The sequence below is a fragment of the Halichoerus grypus genome, chromosome X (genome assembly GCF_964656455.1).
Source record: "Halichoerus grypus chromosome X, mHalGry1.hap1.1, whole genome shotgun sequence".
NCBI lineage: Eukaryota > Metazoa > Chordata > Mammalia > Carnivora > Phocidae > Halichoerus > Halichoerus grypus.
In genome coordinates this window covers 100,938,967-100,963,814 of record NC_135727.1, presented here as the reverse complement: position 1 = coordinate 100,963,814, position 24,848 = coordinate 100,938,967, and the positions used below count along the sequence as shown (strand labels likewise).

The 24,848-nt window shown below is 38.6% G+C and overlaps 1 protein-coding gene across 1 annotated transcript in view; it reads left to right on the top strand.

Annotated features, from left to right (window-relative positions):
- Window positions 1-24,848, top strand: part of CFAP47 (cilia and flagella associated protein 47) — a 495,766-nt gene that overhangs the window by 341,683 nt on the left and 129,235 nt on the right. Inside the window, exons 50-51 of the mRNA XM_078064042.1 lie at window positions 2,175-2,306; window positions 11,695-11,792. Coding sequence (XP_077920168.1) covers window positions 2,175-2,306; window positions 11,695-11,792 — 230 coding nt within the window. The remainder of the gene's footprint in view (window positions 1-2,174; window positions 2,307-11,694; window positions 11,793-24,848) is intronic.

The window sequence follows — 24,848 nt, the reverse complement described above, 5'->3', positions numbered from 1 at the left end:
AAATAAAAGGCATCCAAATTGGTAAAGAAGTAAAACTCTCACTATTTGCAGATGACGTGATACTCTATATAGAAAACCCTAAAGCCTCTACCGAAAAACTACTAGAACTGATAAATGCAATCAGTCAAGTTGCAAGATACAAAATCAACATAGAGAAATATGTTGCATTTCTATATACTAATAATGAAGCAGCAGAAAGAGAAATTAAGAAAACAATCTAATTTACAGTTGCACCAAAAACAATAATGACATATCCAATAAAGGGTTAGTATCCAAAATATATAAAGAACTAATAATAGTCAGTATCCCAAAAATAAATAATCCAATTGAAAAATGGGCAGAAGACATGAACAGATATTTCTCCAAAGAAGACATTCAGTTGGTCAACAGACGCATGAAAAGATACTCACCCTCACTCATCATCAGGGAAATGCAAATCAAAACTATAATCAGTATCCCTCATACCTGTCAGAATGCTTAAAATCTAAATGCAAGAAACAACAAGTATTGGCGAGGATGTGGAGAAAAAGGAACCCTCATGCACTATTGGTGGGAATGCAAACTGTTGCAGCCACTGTGAAAAACAGTATGGAGGTTCCTCAAAAAGTTAAATGTAATATAATATATTAATATATGTAAATCACCTAGAACAATGTCTATTATATAGTAAGTCCTACATAAACATAAACTACAGTCCTTTAATCTTCAAAACAGCTAGCACCATTTTACAGACGAGGTAAATCACATTTTCAAGGCTAAATTAGTAGTGGCAGAACAAGTGTGTGATTTCAGCTTCTATCCAAAGCCTGTGTTCTTTGCACTATGTATCCTGTCTTTTTATAATGTGTTTGTAAACTCCTATGTAAAATAAGAAAGCCATGTTTATAATAGGATATGAAATTTAACCTGAAACTTAAGTGACTTTATATTTTAAAATAAAAAGATTAAAAATGATAAGATAGGAGTGACATCAGCAAGATGGCAATATAGGAGATCCAACACCTGCATCCCCATTCAGCAACAGTAACTTGAACGCCATCCACAGCAAAAGTGCCTTTGTGGGAACTGTGGGATCCAGGTGGGAAATTATGAAACCCCGGTGGAATCCAAGACTGAGGAGGGCCATTTTGAAAAGGCAGGCTTGTGCCCATGTGGTGGACGTGCCAACCAAGGTCCTGGCTATAGATCAAGAAATAGCCCTGTCCCTTCTGTGGACTCAATTATAGCCCCATTGGGCTTGAGTGCTGCCACCAGCACTTTATGAGAAGGAGCTAGCAGGACTCATTGCTGTCCATGCCCTGTCTAACAAGTGCATGGAAATTAGTCCCATCTGCGGACCCTGAAGTGGCTCATGGCCCAGCTTCAACCCTTCTCAGCCATGATTCCTGCCCACCTAGCACCTTGGAGAAGACACACCTGTCTGTGCACCTGAGGCAGACCCTCCAGTTTGGTCCAACTGCAGATCCTCTCTAAGCCATGGTCTGGGAACAATCGTCTTGGGAGACGCACTTGTCCATGCCCCAGAAGTAGGCCCATTGACCATGATCTGTCCTTACATCTGGGAGCAGCCCCATAATCCAGTTTCAGCCCCTCACAGCTACAGTCTGGAAGCAGTCCTGCCTGCCCAGGGACCCAGAGGGAGACAACGCCCATCCATGTTCTATGGTCAAGCCTGCCCACCTCAGTCTGACTGCAGATCCTGAAGCAGTCTGACCTGGTTCCAGCCCCTCTCAGCCATAGTCTGGGGCCAGTCCTGTCCACTCAGAGGTTGGTGAAGTGTTGGGAGCATTCCCAGAGACCCAGAGGGAGCCAGTGTAATACCACGGACACTTCGTAATATCCAGTGTCACCAGCTGCTACCGATGTCACCTCCATTTCATATTTGGGCAAACCAAGGCACATAGCTGGTGACGGACATCCCCAGTTGTGAACCCAGGTATCACACTGCTGGTTTTAATGAAAACCCAATTATCTCTTATACTTAAATATTGATGAACTCTCTATTAAATTGTTCTGTACCACCATCAGGTTTAAATGTGATGGTGAGGCCTAGAATTTATGTTTGTCTTTGTTTATTAGTTTCAAGCTAAAGCATCTTTAGTACCTAAAACTGACCTTTCATTTTAGAAAACCAATCCCTGGTTAATCTGGCATCTTGTACTTATGTGTTTTAGGTACAATTTCATTTTCTGTTAAACGCAGACGAGATGATGACTCTCAGGAAGACTCAGATCAAGATCAATATCGAGCACCCTCTGAAAAATCATTATCAGAACTATTCCACAAGTTTGATGAAGAACACTCAGGTAAATTTATGATTAAGGAAAGTTTCATGATCACTTTTCAATCATTCACTTTTAAATGAACAAATATTTTACATTCATAAGGTATATGCAAATGTGTGTTGCATATATCTGTAAGAATTTTATTGTATTATTTCAGGATTAACTTTATGTAGTTTACTTTCTGGATTTGTACAGCTTTTAACATTAATAGATTACTTCAGCTTGAAGGCTGTCTTCTCTTTCATAAGTGAAAAACTTTATATATACTTGTTATTAAACAAAAAATTACAGTAAATTTCTGATAAAATGTTAATGAGTATGTAATTTTAACAAGGTAATATGCTTTTCTTCAGCATAGGAGATGATAGCAGTCTTCCTCATATGCAGAAGAAAGTCAGTGCTATTTTTTTCCTTCCTGTATTATAAAGCTTTATTTGAATGTTGTTAAACATATCTTTTTAGTAGAAATTCAAAAGAAATTGAGATAATGGAGAATTGGAAGGCATAGGGTAGATTTCCTGGAAAATGGGTAACTGAGTTCTCTTATGGGTGAGTGGCAGGGACATCAGAGGGCATTAGAGAAGAGTGGGTCAACAGAAGCAAAGCTGTGGAGACAATGAGGTATATCAAAGAAGAAATCTTTATTGAATGACTTTGTGTTTAGTCAGGATTCTTCAGTAAAACAGACACTACCATAATATAATGTAATGTAAATAGATACATAAAGAGAGAGAAACAGAGAAAGAGAGATGTTGAAAAATTTTTTAAAAGATTTTATTTGTTTATTCGATAGAGTGTGTAAGAGCATAAGCAGGTGAAGGGCAGGCAGAGGGAGAGGGAGAAGCAGGCTCCCTGTTGAGCAGAGAGCCCCACATGGGCCTGATCCCAGGATCCTGGGATCATGACCTGAGCGAAAGGCAGGAGCTTAACCAACTGAGCCACCCAGGCTCCCCGAGATCTTGAAATTTTTAAAAAAATGGCTAACATGATTGTGGGGACTGGCAAGTCCAAAATCTGTATGCCAAGCAAGCAGGGCAGAGAATTTGGTAAGAGTTGCTGTTGCAATCTTGGGTCCAAATTCCAGAAGCAGGCCAGGCAGGCTGCAAGCTCAGGCAGGGTTTCTCTTTCAGTCTTGAGTAAGAATTGCTTCTTCTTCAGGTAACGTCAGTATTTGCTCTTAGGGCCTCCAACTGATTGGAGGAGGTATACCCACATTATGCAGGGCAATCTGCTTTACTCAAACTCCACTGGAAAAAACAAACAAACAAACAAACAAAAAAACACCTTCACAGCAAGGTCTGAGACTGGTGTTTAAGCAAACAACTAGACATCATAGTCCAGCCAAGTTGACACATAAAATTAACCATCACAGAATATATGGATTAAGAGTGATTATTTAGGCACTATTCAAAATGGTTTGGAAAGGGAAGAGCAGTTGGGGCCAGCTAGGCAGGCCACTGGCACAGCAAACTGGCTTTGAAGTGAAGAGAACAATGTATTTTATGGTGGCGATGGGGATAGAGACGTACCATTAAAGATAGAAAACATTTCAGAGATTAGCATTAGATGACTCGCTCTCTTTTTTTTTTTAAGATTTTATTTATTTGTTTGACAGAGAGAGACACAGGGAGAGAGGGAACACAAGCAGGGGGAGTGGGAGAGGGAGAAGCAGGCTTCCCGCCGAGCAGGGAGCCCGATGCGGGGCTCCATCCCAGGACCCTGGGATCATGACCTGAGCCGAAGGCAGACACTTAACCGACTGAGCCACCCAGGCGCCCCCCCTCTTTTTTTTTTAAAGATTTTGTTTATTTATTTGAGAGAGAGAGCACAAGTGGGGAAGGAAGGGGCAGAGGGAGAGTGAGAAACAGACTCCCCGCTGAGCAGGGAGCCCTATGCAGGGCTCGATCCCAGGACCCTGAGATCATGACCTGAGCCAAAGGCAGACGCTTAACCAACTGAGCCACCCAGATGCCCCTAGATGACTTTCTTAAGAGAGGAGATGAAAGAGAGGATTGATTCTAAAAATGAACAAGGTTTGTTTGTATCTTGGTGAATAGAAAAATATTAAGATATTAATTTAGAAGTGTTGGGACTTTGTTAAAATAACATTTGTTAAGTAGACCCCTGGGGTGTCAGATGGTGTGTCAAGGTTCAACAAAAGGCCACAAGGGAAAGTGAAAGAGTTTATTACTCACAGGTCCTGGAGGATTCATACTTCACTCCTCAAGGGGCCACATGGGGAGGTCAAGGCAGGGTGCAAAGAGAGAAGAAGGACCTGTGCACATGCCTTAATTAGGGTTCTCAGAATGCTTTGTGGTTCCTGGGCTGAGGCCAGATTGGTTAATTCAAACCAAAAAGAGTAGGATTTTGGTAATCATCACGGGGGTCTCATCTAAGGGCCGCACAATGGGAAGGCCCTGGGAGAGGAGAGTGCTTATCACAAGAATGGTTAGGGAGTCATATCAGAAATTCACATTTACTTGTGACTGTGTAGGCTGTTATCTAGTGTGTGTACTCTCCAGAGGGCTACTGTCAGTTCAAGGCCCATGCAGCCCACTTGGCCACACAAAATGGATGCGGAGACAGCAATATTATGGAGTAATTTAGTTGTTGAACTATCAACAAGAAGAAATAAAAAGTCTGGGAGATTATAATGCTTGGCACAGTTTTGTGCTTGCTGATTTTGATGTGACAGCAAGACATTTATGTAGCAATATCCAGTCATCAATTGAATATTTGGAGCTGAGACCAGAAAAAAAAAAAAAAAAAAACAGGTTGTAAAGTTTTAGGGTTTCTTTAATTGAAATCGTGCAGGTAAGTTCAAAGAGTAGATGACTGCTGTAGATGGATTATGCTAGGAGTGAAACTCCCATTGAAAACTAAGGCAGAAGAACCATGAAGGAAAGCCAGGTAAAAGTGTTTGAAAGAAAATCAGAATATTATGGTATCATGTTAATGGAATAAAAAAGAGTGGGGATATCTAATAAGAAAATCTGCATGATGTGACGACATGTTGCAAGATAGATTAAGAGCTAGGAAAAATGCATCTAATAATATTACAAGTATCCCCAGTTCTTCAAAGTTGTCTTCTTATATCAGACAGGATTAACCTTTCCATCTCCTATAATAACATGGAACTTTTTCTTACTGATTGCTCAGCAGTGTATCTCTTTTCAATTAGGGAAGTTTCAGTTAGGTAAAATGAGTAAGTTTTGGAGAACTAATTAATATACAACATGATTATATTTAATAATACAGTAGGGTATACTTGAGATTTGCTTAGAAGGTAGATCTTAAATGTCTTCACCACCCCCACCAAAAATCAGTAATTATGTGAGATGATGGATGTGTTAATTAGCTTAATTGTAGTGATTATTTTATAATGCATACTATATCAAATCAAGTTGTACCTTAAATATATATAATTTTTAATAGTTATACCTCAACAAAGCTGGGACCAAAAAAGAAATGGAAACAATAAGATTTTTTTAACTTTTTCCAAATTGGAAAATTTGAAAAATATGAGTAACACCCAGTTTTGATGAAGGGCAAGTTGAAAGAGACAATTTTATGCATTGTAATGGGAATTTGAGAGCATTTACAATATGCTTAAAACTTTTTTTTTTTAGATTTTATTTTTAAGTAATCTGTATGCTCAATGTGGGGCTCGAATTTACACCTCTGAGATTAAGAGTCACGTGCTCTACCAACTGAGCCAGCCTAGCACCCCTAAAACTTTTGAGATTTTTTTATCCCTATTGATCCAATGATTTCATTCTAAGAAATTAGTTCGAATAAAATAATCAGAGATATGCACACATTTTTCTATAAGAATGTTCCTTATGTGATCTATTATTTTGAATAATTGAAACGTAAATATTTTAGTTTTACAATTTTATTTAAAATAATTTTGAATATGTGTTACTTGCACATAAATTTTTTCCCACTTTTTTGAAAAATAGTTGACATACAGCACTCTGTAAGTTTAAGGTATGCAGCATGATGGTTTCTCTACATACATTGTGAAAAGATTACCACAATAGGTCCTGCTGATATCTATCTTCTCATATTGATGCAGTGAAAAGAACGGGAAAAAAAGGAAATAAAATGTCCTGTGATAAGAACTCTTAGGATTTACACTCTTAACAACTGTCCTCTATATCATACAGCAGTGTTAGCTATACTCATCATGTTGTAATTACATTGTAGTTCTTATTTCTCTTATAACTGAAAGTTTGTATCTTTTGACGACTTTTCTCCCTTTCCACCTCCTTCCCATGCTCAACCTGTGATAACCACAAGTCTAATCTCTTTTTCTGAGTTTTTTTTTTTTAAAGATACCACACTTAAGTGAGGTCATACAATGTTTTTCTTTCTCTTTCTGATTTATTTCACTTTAGCATAATGCCTTCAAGGTCTGTCCATATTGTAAATGGTAGGATTTCCTTTTTTTTTTTTTTTTTTTAATGGCTGAATAATATTCCATTCTATACATATATCTCACAAATTCTTTATCCATTCATCCCTCGATGGACACTTAGGTTGTTTCCATATCTTGGCTATTGTAAATAATGCTGTAATAAACATGGGGTGCATACATCTTTTCCAAGTATATGTTTTGGTTTTCTTCAGATAAATACCCAAATGTGGGTATGAAAGTTTTATTGTAAAATTTTTGAGGATTGTCCATACTGTTTTCCATAGTGGTATAACTGTACCTAACAAGAGTTCATCTCTCCAATGTCCAACACGCCAATAAAAAAAAAAAAAACTGAGCATTTGCACTGAAGAAAGATAGGCTATTTATTTGTGTGGCACTACCCCGGAGAACAGGGAACTCGTGTTCAAAATCTTGAATTCTCTGATGGCTTGCAAGTGAGGGTTTTTAAGGGCAAAAATCAAGGGTAAAGGGTTTGGAATCATGGGTTCTTTTGATTGGTCAGGGATTGGGTAAACTTCAAGACTAATTAACTGGTGCCAGGTCACCTGTCTCTTCAAGACTATGGTTGAGTGGTCATTTCCTTCACTGGTCCAGGTTTACAAAATATTGCAGCAATGTTCGTCAGTGATGCTGTCTTTATTAGCAAAAGCAGAGGCTATATACCTTATGACTATGATGTCTGCACAGGCTGTTTCATTTCCTGTTCCCTTGGGCTACATTTTCATTATCTTTTTTTTTTTTTTAACTTTATTTATTTATCTAAGTTTTCCCTACACCTGTCATGGGCCTTGAACTCACAACCCCAAGATCGATAGTCTCATGCTCCTCCGACTGAGCCGGCCAGGCACCCCTACATTTTCATTATCTTAAGCAAAGCATATTCGAAGTTCCTTCCTGGTATTTTTCCCAATAGTCTTTAACTATGGGCTACATGCCTTTCTGCAGACTTAATTCTGTTGGCGGTTTCAGGGACTGCACCAATTTGTATTTGCCACCAACAGAGCACAAGGGTTATCTTTTCTACATATCCCACCAACACTTGCTGTTTTCTGTTCTTTTGATAGTAGCCATCCTAATGGGTGTGAGGTGATAGCTCATTGTGGTTTTTGATTTGCATTTTCCTAATGATTAGGGATAAAACTCAAGTTCTAATAGCAGATGTTGTCTGAAGGATAAAAATATGTTTACACACACACACATATAGATACATCAATTTTATATAATTTGTAAACCCCAGTGTATTTATATATATGTGTGTGTATCTATACATCTATGTCTTTATTGACATATCAAGCCTGGAGTTTTATACAAGAAAAATAAGTATTTATCCTTAGTCATGAGATAATGAATAATTGTCATCTTTAGGCTTTTCAGGAATTTCTAAAGTCACTATAGTGAATGTTACTGATTTTAAAATTAGCAAAAAGTTTTAATGTGTTTAAGGCCTGTAGCTAAACAGTGTTTAATAATTATTATTTTTGTTCTCACTAATAAATCATCTTTAATCTTATTCTAACCAATAAACTCATAATCAGTGTATATTTTTAGCACTGTAGGAATTAAATCAGCTACATCATAACAGTGCCTTATGTGATAGTCACAGCAATCACAAATATTAAGTGTTATTGTTTCTGTGATAGATAATTTTAAGTGTCAACCTAGCTAGGTTATGGTGCCCAGATAATAGGTGAAACATTATTCTGGATGTTTCTGCGAAGGTGATTTTGGATGAGAATTATATTTAAATCTGTGAACTTTGAATAAAGAAGATGGCCCTCCCTTGTGTGGGTAGGTCTCATCCAATCAGTTGAAGGTCTTAACAGAACCAAGACTGACCTCCCCAGAACAAAAAAGAATTCTACCCATAGACCACTTTTGGATTTGCACTGCAATTCTTTCTTGAGTCTATAGCCTGCTGACCTAACCTGCAGATTTTGGACTTACCAAGTCAATTGCATGAGCCATTTCCTTAAAATCAATCTCTCGCTGCTTCTGTTTCTCTGTCTGTCTCTTTATATGCACACACATATTCTATTGCTTCTCTTTCTCTGGAGAACCTTGACTAAGACAGTCCCCATTCCATAGATGAGCAGACTGTTTTATTGTTCTTTGTGCCAGCCCAGAGTTGTGGGGCATTCAGGCTTTATAGTCGTGAAGCCCTTTCTCTCCAGAATTATTTTCCCTGTGAGTTCAATGTGGATTAAAGCATTGGAAAAGCCAGTGAAATATACATGAGCAACCTAGAAGGGGAAGCATTTTTCATTTTAAGAACTTTGGTTTATTTTGAGATGTCACATTTAAACATCATAAAAGCATTTAAAGCACTGTCATAGAATTGAAGGAGCAGCCAACACAATCCTGAGCAGAGGTTTTCCCAGTAACCTAACATCAGTATAAAGTTAGTAACTTATTCTCTGTGCATTAATGGTTTCAAGGTAATTAGTTGGTGTCTGTAAAATAAATAAACATAGAAGGCAGTTCAAAAATGTGGAGTTAAGATCACCCTCAAGAACTTCTCACAAGTATTTGGAATAAGAATTCACATGGACCTTCTCTGTCTCCCTCTCACTAGCTAATTGTTCTGAATGTCTGGATTGTTCTAAGATCCACTAATTTGATAAGTACTTCTTAATAGCTAAAGTATTAGAATAGAGGGGCATACAATACAATATAATATAATATGGTATGAAGTAGTGCATTTCAGTGCAATAAGATAAAATGCTCCTGGTAGGGGGGGAATAATTTTCCCTCTACCTTTCTAAATTCTTGGCCGAGAGCCCCCTGTAATAATAAAAAAAAAAGATTAGCAGGAAAAAGAAAACAAAAGTTCAGTAACATGTGTTACTGGCTTGGTGCTTTGGTGGCTCATTCAGTTAAGCAACCGAGTCTTGATTTCGGCTCAGGTCATGATTTCAGGGTCCTGAGATTGAGCACTGTGTGGGGCTCCAGTGGGTGTGGAGTCTGCTTGGGATTCTCATTCTCCCTCTCCCTCTGCCCTTAGCCTCTCCTCTCTCTCTCTCTCAAAAAAAAAAGTATACCTCTTCTATATATGGGATAGAACCAGGAAAAATGAATAACTCCTTGAAATGGCCCAAACCCTTACCTTAAAATACCATCTCCAGCTAAAGACAAAAAAAGATGTTGGGGGATGGAGAGCCAATAATGCAGTTACCAGGAAAGCACAGTAAACAAGTGTAAGGTTGTTTTGCAGGTTTCTAAAGATTTAGTCTCCCAACTTCCTAGTACAGAGAGGGAGACACCCTTACAAATGCAGATTTCCTTTAGAAATGTAAATGTCTCTTACAAAAGGGTAACTTCTACTCTGTTTTCAGAGCTTCTGTATCTGCAGTTTCTTAAAAATAATCAGCTCAAAATAATCCTTATACCAAAGACAAATTTTGGGGTAGCAAATTCTTATTTATTTATTATTTTTTTATTATTATTATGTTAATCACCATATGCAAGCTGGTGCAGCCACTCTGGAAAACAGTATGGAGGTTCCTCAAAAAGTTGAAAATAGAGCTACCATATGATCCAGCAATTGCACTACTGGGTATTTACACCAAAGATACAAATGTGGGGATCCGAAGGGGTACGTGCACCCCGATGTTTATAGCAGCAATGTCCACAATAGCCAAACTGTGGAAAGAGCCAAGATGTCCATCGACAGATGAATGGATAAAGAAGAAGTGGTATATATATACAATGGAATATTATGCAGCCATCAAAAGGAATGAGATCTTGCCATTTGCAACGATGTGGATGGAACTGGAGGGTGTTATGCTGAGCGAAATAAGTCAATCAGAGAAAGACATGTATCATATGACCTCACTGATATGAGGAATTCTTAATCTCAGGAAACAAACTGAGGGTTGCTGGAGTGGTGGGGGGTGGGAGGGATGGGGTGGCTGGGTGATAGACATTGGGGAGGGTATGTGCTATTCGGTGGCAAATTCTACTCCGCTTCACCATGCAATACAATTCCATACAACACAATGTACTGCAATATACAACACTCTCTTTCAGAAGAGAGAGAGAATTCCACTAGTCTGGGACCCTTATTTCAGATGAGGAAACTGAGGCCCAAAGAGGTTAATAATTTACCTAAGTAAGTTAGGCAAACATAGCAGTACATGTAATCTTTAAAACATGACATACTGATTTGAATATGCATATGAATAACTGAAATGGGAGGACATCTTAAACCATATACTAGCTCAACACTGGAGAATAAAGAACATCAAAGTAGAAGCTGAACAGATCAGGCTAAACAAATGGAAAACTTGAGTTTGATGCCAGCACATACCCTGCTACACAGGACTGTTGTGGTGGACCAGGGTTCCAGTGGCAGGATTTGGGAGGATGACTTTAGACATCACCAGCAACAGAAGTGCCTACCTTTAAAAAAAATATCGGGAACCCGCATGTAAACATTACTTTCTCACCATGTAGTTCATTCCCAATCCAGCTTCCTTTAGGCTAAATTGCTAGAATCCTTTTTTACACTTTCAAGAAAAGAAAAATCTCATCAACTATTCCTGATTGTGTCCTTAGACTAGAATCTTATGGTACTAGAAATGTACCACTGTGAATTATAATACTTAGATAGTTCTATATATAATATGTGAATGTTTTGGCAATTGGGAAAATGATTGGTTATTTCTTTTGAAATATTAATTCTTAGAAGTAAAACATTCTTATTTTAGTAGGGAATATAATGAGTTCCTGGGGCATTCGGAGGACAGGGAGCTTTTATAGGGCAAGCTCATGGCTATGCAGGATGGCGCTTCTCTTTGCACTCACAAATTGTAATGCAATCAGCTTTTCACCTTCCACTTCCGTCTCTTGACAAATCAGTTCATCAAAAAGAGTTTGAAAATGGTATCGATGTTTCTCAAATTTTATGTTAAGTATGGTATTCTGAAGCCTACATTAAGAGATGTTTGTTTTTTGTTTTCTGTTTTTCAGATGATAGTGTTAGCAATTTCCAAGTCTGGTATTATCTTGAGATCCATAGCTCTCCGGGACCACCAGTAAACATTATTGAAATGAAATGCCTTGCTCTGGTAAGAACCCATTAAATGTTCATAGACTCTCTTTTTGCAAACAGAGCTTTTGTTGTACGCTTAAATTGCGATCCCTAAAAAAATCCATATTAAATGAGCACATTAGAATAAATTATTCAAATTATACCAGTTTTATTTTAAATCCAGTAATATGGACCTTAAGTGCTTATGGAAAACATCTTTTAGCTCTATGGTATCTTATAGTGGCTTTACTGATTAGAATTCTACATGCATGTTTCAAGAGTTATCAAGAGCAAACTTAACCTTAGCCTATATGCTTGCACTCACACATATGGTAAAAGCAGGATTATGCTCTTGTCAGGGATCAGGAATATCCTGTCCCCTCAAGGTCTTTCTAGCTGGACTAAGAATCAAATTGACATGAGACAGATTAAGAGAAGAAAATCAAATTTAATAGTGTATATCTGGGGAATGCACATAGACATGGAAATTCCAAAGACAGGCAAAATGAGGTCTATATGTCATTCTGAATTAAAGAGAAGGGGATAGGGGTCTGAGACTTCAAAGGGAAGGAATGCAATTTACATAAAGGGGAAAAAGAGTAAATATTTGGTAAGCAAATGTTTGCTAGGCCTCTTGGGAAACAAGGGGATACAGAGAACTTTGATCAAACAGACCTTTCTAGGTTCCTCCCTGCCTATCACACCCATTTCATACTATAATGTAGTTTGTGGTGATAGCTCTCTTCCTGGAGCAGGTCTTCTGTCTAAATCCTTTTTATGCTGTTGAGGAGAGAGGTAAAGAGATTTTCCTGAATCTGCTGGGTTTTGATTGCTTTTTAACTCAAAATAATCTTCTTGCCAAAGTGGCCCATTTTGAGGAGGCCTACCTTTGGTTCCTATAGCCTCTTGACTCTTTCAGTACTGATTCTTCCTGGTTTCTACATCAGGCCTTTCACTTTGAAACACATTTGGAGTAACAGGCATAGATTTGGCATTTTATTTTATTTTACTTTTTTAATATAATTTAATTTTATTATGTTATGTTAGTCGCCAAACAGTACATCATTAGTTTTTGATGTAGTGTTCCATGATTCATTGTTTTCATATAGCACCCAGTGCTCCATGAGATACATGCCATCCTTAATACCCATCACCGGTCTAACCCATCCCCGACCCTCCTCCCCTCTAAAACCCTCAGTTGGTTTCTCGGAGTCCATAGTCTCTCACAGTTTGTCTTCCCCTCCGATTTCCCCCCCTTCATTTTTCCCTTCCTTCTCCTAATGTCCTCCATGCTATTCCTTATATTCCACAAATAAGTGAAACCATATGATAATTGACTTTCTCTGCTTGACTTGTTTCACTTAGCATAATCTCCAGTCCCATCCATGTTGATGTAAAAGTTGGGTATTCATCCTTTCTGATGGCTGAGTAATATTCCATTGTATATATGGACCACATCTTCTTTATGCGTTTGTCTGTTGAAGGGCATCTTGGCTCTTTCCACAGTTTGGCTATTGTGGACATTGCTCCTATGAACATAGGGGTGCCTGTGGCCCTTCTTTTCACTACATCTATATCTTTAGGGTAAATACCCAGGAGTGCAATTGCTGGGTCATAGGGTAGCTCTATTTTTAACTTTTTGAGGCACCTCCACACTGTTTTCCAACGTGGCTGTACCAACTTGCATTCCCACCAACAGTGTAAGAGGGTTCCCCTTTCTCCACAACCTCTCCAACATTTGTTGTTTCCTGCCTTGTCATTTTTTGCCATTCTAACTGGTGTAAGGTGGTACCTCAATGTGGTTTTGATTTGAATTTCCCTGATGGCGAATGATGATGAACGTTTTTTCATGTGTCTGTTAGCCATTTGTAGGTCTTCTTTTGAGAAGTGTCTGTTCATGTCTTCTGCCCATTTTTTGACTTGATTATTTGTTTTTAGGGTGTTGAGTTTGAGAAGTTCTTTATAGATCTTGGATTTTAGCCCTTTATCTGTAGTGTCATTTGCAGATATCTTCTCCCATTCTGTGGGTTGCCTTTTTGTTTTGTTGACTGTTTCCTTTCTGTGCAGAAGCTTTTTATATTGATGAAGTCCCAAAAGTTCATTTTTGCTTTTGTTTGACTTGCCTTTGGAGATGTATCTTGAAAGAAGTTGCTGTGGCCAATGTCGAAGAGGTTACTGCCTATGTTCTCCTCTAGGATTTTGATGGATTCCTGTCTCACATTGAGGTCTTTCATCCATTTTGAGTTTATCTTTGTGTATGGTGTTAGAGAATGGTCAAGTTTCATTCTTCTGTATATATCTTTTTTTTTTTTTTTTAAAGATTTTATTTATTTATTTGAGAGAGAGAGAATGAGAGAGAGAGAGCATGAGAGTGGGGAGGGTCAGAGGGAGAAGCAGACTCCCTGCCGAGCAGGGAGCCCAATGCGGGACTCGATCCAGGGACTCCAGGATCATGACCTGAGCCGAAGGCAGCCGCTTAACCAACTGAGCCACCCAGGCGCCCCATTCTTCTGTATATAGCTGTCCAATTTTCCCAGCACCATTTATTGAAGAGACTGTCTTTTTTCCATTGCATATTTTTCCCTGCATTGTCGAAGATTATTTGACCGTAGAGTTGAGGGTCCATGTCTGTGCTCTCTGTTCTGTTCCATTGGTCTATATGTCTGTTTTTGTGCCAGGACCATGCTGTCTTGGTGATCACAGCTTTATAATATAGCTTGAAATCAGGCAATGTGATGCCCCCAGCTTTATTTTTCTTTTTCAACATTTCCTTGGCAATTCGGGGTCTTTTCTGACTCCATACAAATTTTAGGATTCTTTGTTCCAGCACTTTGAAAGATGTCATTGGAATTTTGATCGGGGTGGCGTTGAAGGTATAGATTGCTCTGGGTAGCATAGACATTTTAACAATGTTTATTCTTCTGATCCATGAGCATGGAATGTTTTTCCATCTTTTTGTGTCTTCTTCAATTTCTTTCAGGAGTGTTCTATAGTTCCTAGAGTATACATCCTTTACCTCTTTGGTTAGAATTATTCCGAGGTATCTTATGGTTTTTGGTGCTGTTGTGAAAAGAATCGATTCTCTAATTTCTCTTTCTACAGTTGCATTGTTAGTGTATAAGAAAGCAACTGATTTCTGTGCATTGATTTTGTATCCTGCCACATTACTGAATTGCTGGATGAGTTCTAGTAATTTGGGGGTGGAGTCTTTTGGATTTTCCACATAAAGTATCCTGTCATCTGCAAAGAGAGAGAGTTTGACTTCTTTGACAATTTGAATCCTTTTATTTCTTTTTGTTGTCTGATTGCTATGGCTAGGACTTCTAGTACTATGTTGAACAATAGTGGCGAGAGTGGGCATCCTTGTCTTGTTCCTGATCTTAAGGGAAAAGCTCTCATCTTTTCCCCATTGAGGATGATATTTGCTGTGAGTTTTTCATAGATGGATTTTATGAACTTGAGGAATGTTCCCTCTATCCCTATACTCTGAAGAGTTTTGGGGCGCCTGGGTGGCTCAGTCGTTAAGCGTCTGCCTTCGGCTCAGGTCATGATCCCAGGGTCCTGGGATCAAGCCCCGCATCTGGCTCCCTGCTCAGTGGGAAGCCTGCTTCTCCCTCTCCCTCTCCCTCTCCCCCTGCTTGTGTTCCCTCTCTCGCTGTGTCTCTCTCTGTCAAATAAATAAATAAAAATCTTTAAAAAAACAAATGAAGAGTTTTAATTGGGAAAGGATGTTGTATTTTGTCAAATGCTTTTTCTGCATCAATTGAGAGGACCATATGGTTCTTCTCTCTCCTCTTATTAATGTGTTCTATCACATTGATTGCTTTGTGAATGTTGAACCACCCTTGCATCCCGGGGATAAATGCCACTTGGTCGTGGTGGATGATCCTTTTAATGTATTGTTGGATCCTATTAGCTAGGATTTTGTTGAGAATTTTGGAATCCATATTCATCAGGGATATCGGTCTGAAATTCTCCTTTCTGTTGGGGTCTTTGCCTGGTTTGGGGATTAAGGTTATGCTCACCCCATAGAATGAGTCTGGAAGCTTTCCTTCTGTTTCTGTTTTTTGAAACAGCTTCAGGAGAATAGGTATTATTTCTTCTTTGAAATCTTCTTTGATCACTGCTTCAGTCTCGTAACCGGTTATTGGCCTATTCAGGTTGTCAATTTCTTCCTGTTTCAGTCTTGGTAGTTTATAGGTTTCCAGGAAGGCATCCACTTCCTCCAGATTGCTCAATTTATTGGCATATAGTTGTTGATAATAATTTCTAATAATTGTTTCTATTTCCTTGGTGTTCGTCGTGATCTCTCCTCTTTCATTCATAGTTTTATTAATTTGGGTCCTTTCTCTTTTCTTTTGGATAAGTCTGGCCAGTGGTTTATCGACCTTATTCTTTCAAAGAACCAGCTTCTAGTTTCGTTGATCTGATCTGTGTTTCTGGTTTCTAATTCACTGATCTCTGCTCTAATCTTAATTATTTCTCTTCTAATGTTTGGCTTAGGTATTGTTTGTTGCTTTTTCTCCAGTTCTTTAAGGTGTAAAGTTAGTTGGTGAATTCGGGATTTTTCTGGTTTTTTTTTGAGTGAGGCTTGGATGGCTATGTATTTCCCTCTTAGGACCGCCTTTGCAGTACCCCATAGGTTTTGGACTGATGTGTTTTCGTTCTCATTGGTTTCTGTGAACTGTTTAAGTTCTTCTTTGATTTCCTGGTTGACCCAGACATTCTTGAGCAGAGTGGTCTTTAGCTTCCAAGTGTTTGAATTTCTTCCAAATTTTTTCTTGTGATTGAGTTCCAGTTTTAAATCATTATGGTCTGAGAATATGCAGGGAATAATCTCATTCTTTTGGTGTTGGTTGGGACCTGATATGTGACCCAGTATGTGGTCTATTCTGGAGAAAGTTCCGTGTGCGCTCAAGAAGAATGAGTATTCTGTTATTTTAGGGTGGAATGTTCTGTATAGATCTATGAGGTCCATCTGGTGCAGTGTGTCATTCAAAGCTCTTGTTTCTTTGTTGATTTTCTGCTTAGATGATCTGTCTTTTGCTGAGAGTGGAGTATTGAGGTCTCCTACAATTAACATAATATTATCAATATGACTCTTTAGTTTGGTTAACATGGCTGCTCCCATGTTGGGGGCATAGATATTTACAATTGTTAGATCTTCTTGTTCGATAGTCCCTTTAAGAATGATATAGTGTCCTTCTGTGTCTCTAACTACAGTCTTTAGTTTAAAATCTAATTTGTCTGATATAAGAATTGCTACCCCAGCTTTCTTTTGAGGTCCGTTGGCATGGAAGATGGATCGCCATCCCTTCACTTTCAGTCTGGACATATGTTTAGGTTCAAAATGAGTCTGTTGTAGACAGCATATGGATGGGTCCTGTCTTTTTATCCAATCTGCAACCCTATGCCGTTTTATGGGAGCATTTTGGCCATTCACGTTGAGAGTGATTATTGAAAGATATGAATTTATTGTGATCATGTTGCATGTGTGTGAAGTCCTTGTTTCTATAGATTGTCTATGTAAATTTCTGTTGTAGATCACTCTTGGGGTCTTTTTCCTTTTATAGAACCCCCCTTAATATTTCTTGCAGGGCCGGCTTAGTGGTCATATATTCTTTCAGTTTCTGCCAGTCTTGGAAGCTCTGCATCTCTCCATCCACTCTAAATGACAGCCTTGCCAGATAAAGTATTTTTGGCTGCATGTTATTCTCATTTAGTATCCTCAATATGTCTTGCCAGGCCTTTCTGGCTTGCCAGGTCTCTGTGGATAGGTCTGACATTATTCTGATGTTCCTCCCTCTGTATGTAAGGAATCTCTTCCCCCTAACTACCCTTAAGATGGTTTCCTTGGTTCTAAGATTTGCGAGTTTTACTATTACATGCTGGGGTGTTGGTCTGTTTTCCTTGATCTTGGGAGGGGTCCTCTCTGCCTCTAGGGCACGAATGTTTATTTCATCCCCCAGATTAGGGAAGTTCTCAGCTATGATTTGCTCAAATATATTTTCTAGTCCTCTCTCTCTCCCCACCCCCTCAGGCATCCCAATAATTCTGACATTGGAACGTTTCATGGTGTCACTTATTTCTCTAATTCTGTTTTCATGGAGTTTGAGCTGTTTCTCTCAGGCCTCCTCTTTTTCCTTCTTTTCTATCAATTGGTCTTCTAGATTACTAATTCGTTCTTCTGCCTCGTTTACCGTAGCTGTTAGAGTATCTAGATTAGATTGGATCTCATTTATAGCTTTTTTAAGTTCTGCCAGTTCAGCTTTCAGTTCTGCCCTTAGAGACTCCATGTTGCCATTAATCAATTTCTTCATTCTAGCTATCATCTTCATAACTGTTACCCTGAAGTCCATTTCCCACATCTTGGTTATATCTGTATCCATTTGTTAATGTGTGGCAGAAGTCACAGTCTCTGAGTCTTTCCTATTTTGGGGTTCCTCCTCCTAGTCATTCTGCTGAGGGGTGGTTGAGGGAATGTACAGAGTCCAAATTATTGACCACAACCCAAGCAAGATGCACCTGTTTTATACGGACCTTAGGTTGTTGGCCTCTGGTTCTCCCAGCCTGTCTCCTGGGGGAGGGGCCTGCCACGCTGTTACTCAGGCAACCCTGTTTGTGCAGAGTTGCCCTGCCCACTGTGTGTGTTGGGGGATGGGCTCAGTGAAAACTGGTTTTGGGGGGCTTTTGTTCTCTGTCGGCTTTCCCTGGCAGGTTTCCGCGTCTCTTTGGAGAGTCAGAGCAGAAGAGACCATTTCCAACCCTCTGCCTCAGAACAGAGAGATCGCAGTCTGTTCTTCAGTGAGCTCTCCAGGCCACACTATCTCTATTTCTGTCTGTTTTGCTAAAAACTGCTGCATCCTGGGTTGTGGTCCCCTCAGCAGCAGTCCCAGTCCTCACCTCCGGGTCAGGGCATCTACCCTTTGTGCTTCTAAAACCACCAGCCACCCCCAGTTCGCACACGCAGTCTGCCGCTCTGGGTTTCCATCCGGGGGGCTTCCCTAATGTCCTTTCCCCACTGCTACCAGTCTGCGAGTCTGTGCTCCATCCCCAGCGGGGGAGGCTTTGACTCACCGGCGGTGCGGTATCCCCACGGCTCCCCCCCTTCCGTTTATCTTCCGGTATCTGCCTGTGGAATCACGGCTCCCCACTTCATACTTCAAAACCAACCGCCTGTGATATTCTGTTTGTAGAGATTCAGATATATCTTCTTACATCTCAGGCTGATATTATGGGTGTTCAGAGTGGTCTTGTAGATATCCAGCTCAGTCAGGGGACCAGTTGGAATAGGGTCCCCTACTCCTCTGCCATCTTCTCCCACATCTCCCAGATTTGGCATTTTAAAGAATAGTGACTAAGAATAGGATTGTCTTGGGCGCCTGGGTGGCTCAGTCGTTAAGCGTCTGCCTTCGGCTCGGGTCATGATTCCAGGTCCTGGGATCAAGCCCCGCATCGGGCTCCCTGCTCCACGGGAAGCCTGCTTCTCCCTCTCCCTCTCCCCCTGCTTGTGTTCCCTCTCTCGCTGTCTCTCTCTCTGTCAAATAAATAAATAAAAATCTTTTAAAAAAAAAAAAGAATAGGATTGTCTTATGTGAATTACTAAAGTGTTACTAAATCCATGTTCATTATTATTATTATTATTTAATAAAGTTAAATATTGAATCTTTGTGTTTTTTTTTTTTAAGATTTTATTTATTTATTTGACAGAGAGAGTGTGTGAGCAGGGGAGAGAGGGGCAGGGGGAGAGTGAGAAGCAGACTCCCTGCTGAGCTTGGAGCCCAGTGTGGAACTCGATCGCAGGACTCAGAGATCATGACTTGAGCCGAAGTCAGACACTTAACTAACTGAGCCACCCAGGTGCCCCATATTGAGTCTTGGTTTAAATGAAACATTAGGACAGAATTAATTGCTCTTAACCATGTTTTAATTTGATTTAATTTTCTTATTGTTAGTATTCAAATTTTTAAATTGATGATAGAGGTTACTTTCATTTTTAAACATGCAGATAGATTTTTCACAAAATTGATTATTTAGAATCTTGAACTTTTGCTCCAATGAATAAAAAATTTTAAAAAGACTAAAATACTTTAAATCTGTAAATCAATTACTTGCCCACTTGATTTCTGGGTAAATCTCCACTGAGACATAGAAAATGGGTGGTTAAACTATTGAGATGCACTCAAGTGTAGCTTTCAAAAGCATTCTCTTCTAAGTGGAAAATGATTTAATATGATGATGGTTGTGTCATTTCACTCAATGAAAATGTCCCATTTCCGTGACCCTGTTATCAGTACAGAATAAAATCTTTCTTATAGGTTATTTTTAAATGATATAACTTTAAAACTATTTGCTCTGGAAAATGATTACTAGATTAGCAGAAATCTCTTTATCAGGACATAGGAGAAAAAAAAACATTTTAAATGGGTCCAGGAGAAATTGGGACCATGAGGTGGCACCTCAAAAAAGACAGACGTTGGCTCCCTTATTATCTGTATATTTAAAATAGGTATAGAGATGAGTAGAGATCTGCAACTCAAAGTAACAAAAAAGGATGTGATCCTAAGATACTAATAGACAAACAACTGTTCACATCTTCTCGTGAAATGGTATCTAATGTGCCCCCCTTTGGGGAAGAGATGTTAACCCTTAAAGCAAAACTGATAGAAACTAAGATTTTTAACTTTCAACTTTAAGTAGTAAAGATTGTCACACAGACTGAGAAACATACATCATCAGGGTACTTTATGTGGATAAGTAAGAAGACTGAGCAAAAAGAAAACACAATCTATTTCTTTTAATGTACTTCAAATATGTTTTCATTTTTAAAATTAATATTTGCATATACACTTTCAGGAATACATTATTTTCATAAATAATGTATTTTCAAATAATGGCCTTTGTCCATTTTCCATAAAAGACTTGCCCCTCCCTATGTAATAAATTTCATTATTATTGTGTGTTAAATAAAAATACAACCGAGTGGGGCACCTGGGTGGTGCAGTTGGTTAAGCATCCAGCCCTTGGTTTCAGCTCAGGTCATGATCTCAGGGCCCTGGTATAGAGCTCCACATTGGGCTCTGTGCTCAGCATGGAGTCTGCTTGAGATTCTCTCCCTCTCCCTCTGCCCCCCCACTCGTGCTCTCTCTTTCTAAAACAAATAAATACATTCTTTTAAAAAAAAAGTACAGCCAAGTATATTTGAAGATCTAATTGGCTTTATTAAATGATTCATGAATCGGGCAGCATCCCATCCAACCAGTAGAGGGGAGCCTCTAATTTTGTTGTACAAAATTAAAGGTTTTTATAGATGGAGGATAGGGCAAGAAATTTATTAGCAAAGGAAAAGGATTGTTCCAGACAAGGTAACACTTCCTCATGGTAAAGAGCAAGGGGTCTTATGCAGATTAGCTCATCTTCCTTTGAGGGATAGAGAAGGGTATATGACAGATTCATTGGCACCCATCAGAAAATTCCTGACTGACCAGTTAAGACTACATTCCTGGAGGAGTTGAAACTGCAATTAGATTATGTATTAAGCCTCCACTTTGGGATTTTGTCCTAAGTGATGCCATTTGGGGCCTGTGGTTACTTTTAATTTGGTTTGGTTTGGTTTGGTTTGGTTTTTTTAAGTTTATTTATTTTTAATTTTTTGGTAATCTCTACACCCAATGTGGGGCTTGAACCCACAACCCCGAGATCAAGAGTCGCATGATCTTCCAACTGAGCCAGCGAGGCTCCCCGTTTTTTTTTTTTTTAACACTTGTGTAATTCTCATTCAGTTTGTGTTGATTTCCTGTCAGTTTTTACTTTAAACCTTTCCTGGTTTTGGTACTACAATGTGATACCTATAACTCATCTTGTTTGCATACCTTCTTCTGATTATTACCAATTTCACTATTGCTCTCATTTTTCATTATGAATAGTTAACAGAGTTATTTCATAAAGATATTTAATAATTTACATCCAAGGTCTGCATAGATGAAAATGCAATTCCTGAGCCTCCATTCCATTTAGTAGTTTTACATTGTAATGCAGGAGCAGAACTTAGTGCCATGAATTGCCAGGTTGCTCTGTTTCTCACTACAGGTAGGTGTGCTATACTAAGGGATCACTTTCAACTGAGGTTGGTGGCAAAGGGGAGTCTTTTTTGACTACCTCAGTCCTTTTAGGCTACTAATGACAGTGATGTTGTCGCCAAGTTATTATGTTTTCCTACCTCTCTAATAGTAATTGCCTAAGGTAAAAACACATGCACTCTTTAACTCTCAGACATGATGGTTTAGTTGGTGGAGATAGTAGGGGTTCTTTGAAATAATCCCATCACATAAATCTTTGTGTACTTCTTGAAGAAGTTTTCTAAATACTTTCAAAAGTATGCTAAAATTGTTGTCCTTACCTATATACTGTTAGCTAATATTTTTTATTGCATTTGCTGTTTTGCCAAACTTTTGAGATATATTTTATTTAAACCTTAGATCATCAGATGTAGCAATGGAGCTTTCAAGATACTAAGCCATCTCTGATTTTCCATCTGTATCTCAGCTTTTGTTACATTCAACCCAGTTTTCACATCTTCCTTAGAGATTGTCAGAATCTCTGTAAAATAGGGCTCATGTAAGAAATGTTTATACCCTCAAGGCACATAAATTTGGTTATTTCCTAGAGTGAGTTCCAAAAATCAGATTATATTCACAGTAAACAATAATTGGTTGATAGCAGTCCATTATCTCTTGGTGTAAATTATTTAGTATTGTCTTGGAAATTTTAACATGTGATATCTGCTATTCCATTTTGTTTGGCCTGAAAAATCTCTTGTATGTCATATAGTTTGGCTGTGTGAGAATGATGAGAGCAATCCACTATCTTCCTATTGACAATAATTTCAACACAATAATGAGTTATAAATGTGTTCTGAAAACAAAATAAGTGTGTGAACAAAACCTATGCTTTAAACTTTAGATCAGTCATAGCCTCCATAATATTTGTTCTTTTGTCAGTGACAATTGACTAATTTTTTCATTTTATGATCAACCTTTAATAAAATTCACTGTATTATTAATGGTGAGACCCAGAAGTCTCTCTTCATGTTAGTAAGAGAAGAATGTCGGGGAGGAAAACATTTATTATACCTTTGAAGGATTTTGGCTGGTCTAAGAATGAAATTGACATGAGACAAATTAACAGGAGAAAATCAAACAGATGTTTAATAACATGTATGCCTCCTTCTTATATACATGGGAGAGACACAAGAAACTGAATAACTCCCCAAAATGGCAGAAGCCTTCACCTTAAATATTATACTTAAATACTATCACTTAAATACTAAATACTATCTTCAACTAAAGACAAAGCAAGATGTTGGGGGTGGGGAGTCAGTTTTATGGGAGGTGACCAGGAAAAGCATAGTGAACAAGGGTAATATTGCTCTGCAGATTTAAGTTTTGCCTTTTCTTATTGATAAGAGTCTCTAGGGATTTAGAGTCACCCCCCCCATCCCCCCCACCGCCCCTTCCTGGTACAGTGTGGGAGACACACTTACAAAAGCAGATTTCCCTTATAAATGTAAATGTCTCTTTAAAAAGGATTAACTCCTACTTAGTTTTCTGAGGAGCTTCTTGTGTGTTTGTTGTTTCCTAAAAATAACCAGTTTAAAATAATCAATATGCCAAAGAGGCATATCTTAGGATGGCGAGATTTTCTCCCCTTCAGGAGCATAGTTAAAAACACTAATAATCCCCTCGGTGTCAAACATAAAAAAGTTAATACAAAACAACATATGTGAGTTGCCAACCATTTTCAATAAGTTTTTAGTTTAAAATTTTAGCCTCCGTAATAAAAATATATATATTTTGATTTACTCATTTTGCTGTTTTTCTTCTTTTCTTTGTATTTTTATATTCTTTATTTTTTCTGGGTGAGAGATCATATATCTTGTACATGATATTGAAATTTTTCTTCCTCATGAGATGTTGATTTTAAAAAATTAATATTCTGCTTTGAATTTATCTTGAGAAAATAAAATATAGACTATATGTGTACATGTACAAGTATGTATATACGTATGTATAGTCATGAGCACGCTATGAAGGCACACACACAAGCTGTGTCTTTCCACAGTGTCAGCTTTAATCAATCACAAAGCAAAGCTAATCATAATTATAAAGCAGGTTCAGGATTCCAAACTCAATGACATTTCACCATGTGATTAAACTTGGCTTCTTACATGGCTCCATCGACATTTAGGAACTCAGCAGTTCCTGCATATAGATGGAGAAAGAAAAAGGAAACAGAAAAGAATTTCCACTGGTTTCTTAACCATGCTATCACAGACGTGGCACACATCACTTCCACCCACATACTATTAGAGAGAACTAGTCATATGGCTATGCCTGGGCGCAAGAGAGTTTGGGAAACGTTACCTCTGGTTGGACAGCTCCTGCCCAATGATGTCTTCATATTATAAAGAGGAGCACAGAATTTTGCTGGAGGAATGTTACTTCTAACATGTCAAGAAAGATGAGAAATCTTTAGCCTATCACCCATGTCCAGCCTCTCTATGTGTTGGCCAGAACACAAAGACAGGGGGAGTGGCTTCTTTAAAGAGTGAAAACTGAGAACTTAATGCCCATTGGATTTTGCTGAGTTCTTGCTAAAAGACTGGACAATGGATGGAGGGGAAATGCCTAGAGTGACCGCAGCTGCACTTCCATTGGCACATGACAAGACCTTGTAGATCAAAGTAGATTCTACTCAGTGCCAGGAGACTGGGCTTGGGCTATTTTAAAAGGGTCTGCTCAACATACATTCTGCTAAAGTGAGAAGAACCCAGGAGAAAAAGTCTACATGGGTAATGCTAGAAAGAGGAAAAGAGAAAGACCTAGAAAGTCAACTGGAAAAGATCAATCAGTATCAATTAAGTAAATGGCCTTTGTTCTTTTACCTTTCATCCCATCTTCATCCTGTAACCTGAAGGAGCTGTATTAACATAGTGATTACAGGAGAGGCAGTTAGAGCAGGGGCTTGCAAAGAGCAGGTCACGTCCACCTTCTTCCTCACGAACAGTCTGAAAAATTACTACATGTCCTGGGGG